The sequence below is a fragment of the Pinus tabuliformis genome, chromosome J, assembly GCF_031772625.1.
Source record: "Pinus tabuliformis cultivar Carrire ecotype Pingquan chromosome J, CPIR1, whole genome shotgun sequence".
Taxonomy (NCBI): Eukaryota; Viridiplantae; Streptophyta; class Pinopsida; order Pinales; family Pinaceae; genus Pinus; species Pinus tabuliformis.
In genome coordinates this window covers 1,181,103,231-1,181,110,522 of record NC_142295.1, presented here as the reverse complement: position 1 = coordinate 1,181,110,522, position 7,292 = coordinate 1,181,103,231, and the positions used below count along the sequence as shown (strand labels likewise).

The 7,292-nt window shown below is 36.7% G+C and overlaps 1 protein-coding gene across 1 annotated transcript; it reads right to left on the bottom strand.

The window, feature by feature from the left end:
- Positions 1 to 417: 417 nt before the first annotated feature.
- LOC149231284 (uncharacterized) lies at positions 418 to 3,203 on the bottom strand. Its single transcript, XM_089379152.1, has one exon. The coding sequence runs from the start codon at positions 2,858 to 2,860 to the stop codon at positions 620 to 622; it is 2,241 nt and encodes a 746-aa protein (XP_089235278.1). The 5' UTR covers positions 2,861 to 3,203; the 3' UTR covers positions 418 to 619.
- Positions 3,204 to 7,292: the final 4,089 nt, after the last annotated feature.

The window sequence follows — 7,292 nt, the reverse complement described above, 5'->3', positions numbered from 1 at the left end:
CTAATCCTTCTTTTCTTGTGGAAATAACATTGTAGTCAATGCCAAGCATAGGCAAAGGTTCTAAATCTGAAGGTCTTATCCTTCTATGATGCTTTGTCACTTATAATTGCCACAATAGCAAAACCATAGATAACATACTTGTGCTCTACCCATGCTCACCAAGGCAGGTGACTTGGTGTACGTTGCATAACAGATGTATCCAGCAGTATGAAAGAGCTTACAAAGATTCATTTTTATGTAAGGAAAAATAGAGAATTGAATCAGTGTACTTGGCAAATTCGGAAAGCAGCCTCCCATAACTGAGTAAGGCAAGCGTCGATTATCTGATAACTGGCCAACAGAATTATCGCAAGCATATAGAGGAGTTCTTGGCCAAATGCCATGCTCATTGCACTCACAAATACTACATGGAGAATCCATTCTTAAGATATTGAAAATATTTGATCAATCCTTACAATAACTTTACTTAACACCATTGGAGAATGGATTTTATGCCAGTGTGCCAATCACTGTATATTCAGGGGTTCTTGATTACGCCAACAAGAAACTCAATGGATGTACTCATAACTTTAAATGCAATGGCGGGATTCTCATTGTGGCAGTACAGGATAGGTTCCTTCTATTCCTCATCTGCATCATGCAAAACAAAGCTCCTGATGGGCACATAACCTGCTTCCTTCATCTGCTCTGCTAATATGGCCAGCATTGCATATATCTTCTCTGTTTCTGGGTGTGATTTGTCTCCCACAAGGAATGCATGTACCCTGCTCTTTACCTCAATCCAGCTGCATCCTGGTTCCTTTTTTATACCTCTCTCTTTCATCAAAACCCTCAATCGCGTTACTTCCTTCCACCTGCCAGCTGCAGCATACATATTTGACAACAGAACATACATTCCTGCATTATGTGTTTCCAACTCAAAGATATGTTCTGACGCTCGTTCTCCTAGTTCCATGTTGCCATGTATTCTGCTGGCACCAAGCAGTGCACCCCATATCTTTGCATTTGGCTCAATCGGCATGTTTTTCACAAATTCCTCTGCTTTATCTAGGCACCCAGCACGGCCAAGGAGGTCAACCATGCAGTTATAGTGCTCAATCGTTGCAGTAATACCATGAACTACACTCATCGAATGGAAGTGATGCCAACCTTCATTCACCAGTCCTGCATAGCTGCATGCTGACAGAACACCTACCAAGGTAACATGGTTTGGCTTAACCCCCAACTGTTGCATTTGTTCGAAAAGCTGAAGGGCATCTTTGCCACAACCATGTTGAGCATATCCTGCAATCACTGCATTCCATGAAATCACATCTCTTTCAGGCATCTTGTCAAATACATCATATGCATCATCTATGCTTCCGCATTTGCAGTACATTGTAATAAGGGCATTTCCCACGAATACGTCAGACTCAAATCCTGTTTTGATGGTGTCATCATGGACCTGCTTACCCTGTTCCAAAGCTGCTAGGCTGGCACATGAACTTAGAACACATGTGAAAGTGGATTGAACCGCCTTCATATCTGAATGCTTCATTTGAGAAAACAATTTCAAGGCTTCCTCACCATGATCATTTTGGGCATATCCTGCAATCATTGCAGTCCAAGAGAGGCTATCTCGACAAGGCATTTCATCAAAAACTTTGCGAGAAAGCTCTATTTTCCCATTCTGTGCATATCCCGCAATTATTGCATTCCATGATGCAACATTTCGCTTTGGCATTACCACAAATAGATGGGATGCGTCTTCCATCCTCCCATTTTGGCAATACCCAGCAATCATAGCATTCCATGAGATTATGTTCCGTTCAGGCATTTTGTCAAACAACTGGCGTGCATCATTGATGTTACCGTTCTGAGCATATGCCGTAACAATAGCTGTCCATGATATGACATCCCGCACAGGCATTGCATCAAACAGATGGCGCGCATCTAAAATTTTGCCAGCCTGGGCATATCCTGTAACCATCACATTCCATGAAACAGTGTTTTTATCAGGCATTGCATCAAACAACAAGCGCGCGTGCATCATTCTCCCATTCCGCGCATATGCTGTAATCATTGTATTCCATGAAACTGCATCTCGTTCAAGCATTTCGTCAAACAAATGGCGCGCATCCTCAATTCTCCCACTTTGCACATATCCAACTAGCACCGCATTCCACGAAACCAGATTTTTACCGGGTATCATGTCAAAGAGTTGCCTTGCAGTCTCCATATCTCCGCTTCGTGCATATCCTGAAATCAAAGAATTCCACGATATAACATCTCGCTCAGCCATTTTGTCAAACAACTCATGTGCATCCTTGAGCTTCCCGTTCCGAATATATCCTGAGATCATTGCATTCCACGAAACCACGTCTCGTTCTAACATTTCATCAAACAGTTGGCGGGCATCATTTATCTTCCCATTACAAGCATAACCTGTGATCATCGCGTTCCAGGAAACAATGCTTCGTTTATGCATTTTGTCAAACAATTGGCGTGCATCCTCAATTCTACCATCTCGGGCATATCTTGTTATCATTTCATTCTGTGAAACCAAATAGCTATCAAACTCGCAAGTACTTTTTCTTCCTTGCGGCAGATCTCTTCGTTTTAAAGGTTGGTTATTTTGCAAGAATCCAGTAGCGGCAACTGTGCCAATTTCTAATACATCACTGCTATTTTGAAGCCAAATACAATAGTGTAATTGTCTGTTCTCAGCGGGATACTGTGACTTTACTTTTTGGTAACAGCCTCTGGCATTCCTTATCCATAAAATATTTAAACGCGTTTCAGCAGTAGTAAATACCAGTGTCGTTAGAGTAAGGGAATTAACAACGACGACGACATTTTTACTCTTCATTTGCCTCTCCATCCCTTCTACAGTAAATTGCCATGCAATTTATGTAGTGTAGTTTTACAGTGAATCGCCATGCAATTTATGGAGTATAAATTTATGTTTTGATCATATCAATGAATTTCCCTGCGTCAGGTTTTTTAACGCCCACATTTGTTTGTTAGACAGCCTTAGATTTCAGCTCCACTAGGTAGTATGGTACCACATGTCCGCTGCCAACAAAATGTACGCCACATGCTTGCTGCCATTTTATTTGAATCTGTGGCAAAGGCAAGTATTAAACAGAGCAGGTTTTTATTTTATTTTTCATCTTCATTAGTGGATGGATGCTAATCATTAACTCATTGCAGGAGACTAAAAGCTTTGAAAATAGAAATTGCAAATATAAGGATAGATTCATCTCAATTTTATTTTAAAGTGGAAAAAATAATGTGTAATTTTTTATTGTTTAAATTGTATTTTTGAATTTTATTAAAATATTTTTAAGTTATATCAATATTAATTCATATTAAAATATTTTATTTGTAATTCATATTAGATATTTTATTCTATACCAAAAATATTTTATTTTAACATTTTTTTTCTATATCACATGTCAAAATATTTTTGAAAAGTATAAGATTTAAACATTTTACTCACATTTTGATGATGAACCACACTTGTTGGTTTCGAAAAACTTCTGGCAAAAATTTCTTTTATGTGATTTTTACCGAAAGACTTTGCTTAATTCATTATGAATCACAAGCTTGAAAAATAATAATAATAATATCTTACTCATGTATATTTTTTATTTATAATTACTTTACATGAAATTATATTAGGTCATATGGACAACAAATTAAATATGCATAGCATATTTTTTTTCTTTTTCATTATAGTGGACATTGTTTTTCTATTTAAAGAATATTTTATTTTTATTTTAACAAAGAGAAACAAACATACACAGCATTTACATTAAAATGTAGAATCAACCTCTTGGCTCAATAAAATGATTGAGAGATTATCATCATCAATGCATTGTGTCCTTACAATGAAAATTGAAAACAATTCTTAATTATGCTATAGGGAAGGTCTACATTATACACAAAGCAATGAAAGGTTCCTTGACCTATGCATCTTTAGTTTAATAAAAATAAAGGATTAAATGATTTATTTTTAAATTTTATTTCTTATTTAAAAAATATTGGGAAATTTTTTCAAAAAAATTATAATTTTAATGAATTTAAACAATAGGAAAGTTGATATTGTGTTAAAATTTTTTAAATTACTTGTGATTCAGTGGTGAAATCAGCATCTCTTGAAGAAATGGCGGTTGGATCTGCAAGTTCTTCCTCTCAAGCAACTCAAGCCAAGGTATCTTACAGTGCCTTGTAGAAATTTGGATTTGTTTTTCTATTATTTCATGAAGCTCTTGTCGTTAATGTTCCTTTGGGAGAAGAAGCTTTTTGTTGTGCAAAATAAATTTTAAATCAAGCTTTGGGTTGAAGATTTAATGGGTTTTGGCCGCAACTGATTGATCTACATAAGCGGATCTCTGATTCGTGGAAACCTCTGTTGCTTGATGATATGAATATTTACCCTCTGGCTCGAGGATTTTTTGTTGTTATTTTTTATAATCATAAAGATAAGAAGTTATTTGGGATTTTGGGCCTTGATTCTAGGGTAGTGTTGGTCTCTTCATGCAGTCCTAGTCTCCTTCATTTGATCTAATTACAGTGGCAATCCCCTCAACTCCAGTTTGGATAAGGCTTATAAACTTTGCCCCACATCTTTGAAATTTAATAGGGAAATTTTATTGCTAGAGTTCAAATATTGATCATTTTCTCAAGACATCATATGCTTGAATGTGCGTGGAGATGAATTTTAATAAAGGTTTTCCCACCAAAATTAATTTAATGGCTCCAGATTATGTATGTGTTCGGAAGCTTGATTATGATTTTTATTTTTATTTTTATTGTTACGAGCGTGTTATGAAATAGGGTATGTAATCAAGAATTTCCCCAAGCAATTAAGAATAATGGAGCTTGGAAAAATAGTCGGAGGCCCAAATGGTGGGAATGTGCTTAACTCGAAATTATATTGTATTTAAGTAAGAAGAGACTCGGGACAAAGAGAAAGCAAAAGTCAGGGAAAACGACACGTGAAAGAGGATCCACCAGAGGAAGCAAGAGAGGAATAAGAAGTGTAGAAGTTCTCACTGTAGATTAAACTAATTATGCAATGTACTAAAGCAAAATACTTAATCTACATCTATAATCAAACTTGCGGAATATTAATGATTTTGAGCAAGATCAAATAGAACACATATAACAAAGAAGAACATTCAATCACACATGAAACACAGAAGAATACTCTGGAGAAAGCCTCAGCGAAAAACCCCAGTATCTGTATTATCATACAAGTGGAAATATCTCAGGATTACACAAAGCTTTAGCTCTCAAGCTATCCAGCTCTCAGTACAATTCCTCACTGCTGCTCATAGACAGAATAGACAACACATATGCCTTCTCCTTTGTCCTCCAAGCCTCCTATTTCCTTGCGCAGTTTCTCCTGGGTCCTCCAGCTGCCACTTGTGTGTTTCTCACCTCACACACTGCTCTGACCTCTGTAGTAACTGTGCAATCCTCAAGGAATGAACTCCTTCTGCATGCAAGAGATATTCACATGGGAATATTCTAGCAATTGATAGTACACTGTCCCTACCTTTAATCTCAATTGGGCCTTTGTCTGAACTGAATATTCAGTTATCTAAAGAACACTAGTTGCATGCATGCATGCATTAACTGACTAAACTCACAATTAGTTCCACAAACTGTTTAGAACTAATTTAATTGGACTTAACTCAGTTCACTGAGCTAACTAATTACAACTCATTCTTATTTCCTTAATTAAGGGATAACTTCCTCAATCAAAGGGATAACTGTTGCATGTCTTCACAAAGATTTCATGTTTGAATTTCACCAACTAATTAACTCAAGATGGATTAACTAATTATTTTTCAAATAGCTGGTGGGACTAAATTCAAATTTTAATTCAAGGACAAATTAAAATTGGAATATATATTGAAATGCTATCTATAGCAATGCTATTTTTAGCATATCTTGTTGCTATTTTCAACACTCCCTCTCAACAAGAAAGGGATTATCTGTCACCCTGATCCTGTCTCTATGGAACTCGAATTTACACTTTGACAATGCCTTAGTTAAAATGTCAGCATCTTACTCCTCGGTTGAAATATACTGCAACAACATGATCTTCCTCGCCACACAGTCTCTGAGATGATGATACCGAATGTCGATATGCTTGGACCTGTCATGAAATACTAGATTCTCAAAGAGTTTAATACAACTCTGATTATCACAATAGATCACAGTTGGATCCATCATCTAATCAAACAAACGAACTAGAATTTTCCGCATCCAAATGGCCTCACATGCTTGGGTCTCACTTTGTAAAAAGATAGATTTCACTGCCACAATGTAGTTGTAGCGATTTCTCATTACTCTAATAAATAACTTCTTTATGTGTTTTTTCTTTTGTCTGGATGTTTCAGTTTCTCATATCTTGGCCCACCCATGGTATTGTAACTCAAAAGGCTAAATTTTTGGGTCTCATTTTGTAAAATGATAGATTTGACTGCCACAATGTAATTGTAGCTATTTCTCATTACTCTAATAACTAACTCCTTTATGTGTTTTTTTCTCCTGTCTAGATGTTTCAGTTTCTCATATCTTGAACCCAAAATCCAAATCAGTGGCATCAAATCCAAATTATTCCAACAACTCCAAGACCAAGCTATCACTTTGAGGTTCTATTTATTAATTAGAAGACATTGAATTTGAGGGTTAATCCATTTATTTTTTTCAGATCAGAGGCCATGCAAATTTGGTGAAATCATCAACGGGGACCAAAGGGTTCGGGCCTACCGAATCCCTTATGAAATCCTCGGTGAAGGATCAAACCCCGTGGTTGTGGTAGCCATTAAAGGGGTTGCAGAAAGCTCCAAGGTGGAGGAATGGAATGATGGGATGATTCACACCATAGAAGTGGTGGAGGAACTCTGAATTGGAACAACGTCACTCTTTCCACGCCTTTCAAGAATGGAAATAGTAGGGGCACAAAATGGGCGTCTATATTTTTAACTCGCTGCAAGGGCATAAAATGGGTGTCTATCTATATTTTTGATTCATTTCAAGGGTAATGATAATGTATTGATGCTTCACCAAAGAAGGAAGTGCATACTCGATATAATCAAAATGACCCTTTTAGGAAAATCAACTCTAACTGGTTTTCTTGAGGCCAGTTCTTATGGTAGTTTTTCATGACCTGGACAAGTCCCTTTATCAGTTGAATGAAATGGACTATATCGAAAATATCTGCAAAATCACTTGTGTCATTCCAACATGAAGTCACTTCAAAGCCTGGAAGGATTAATGTCAGGTAGAGAGAC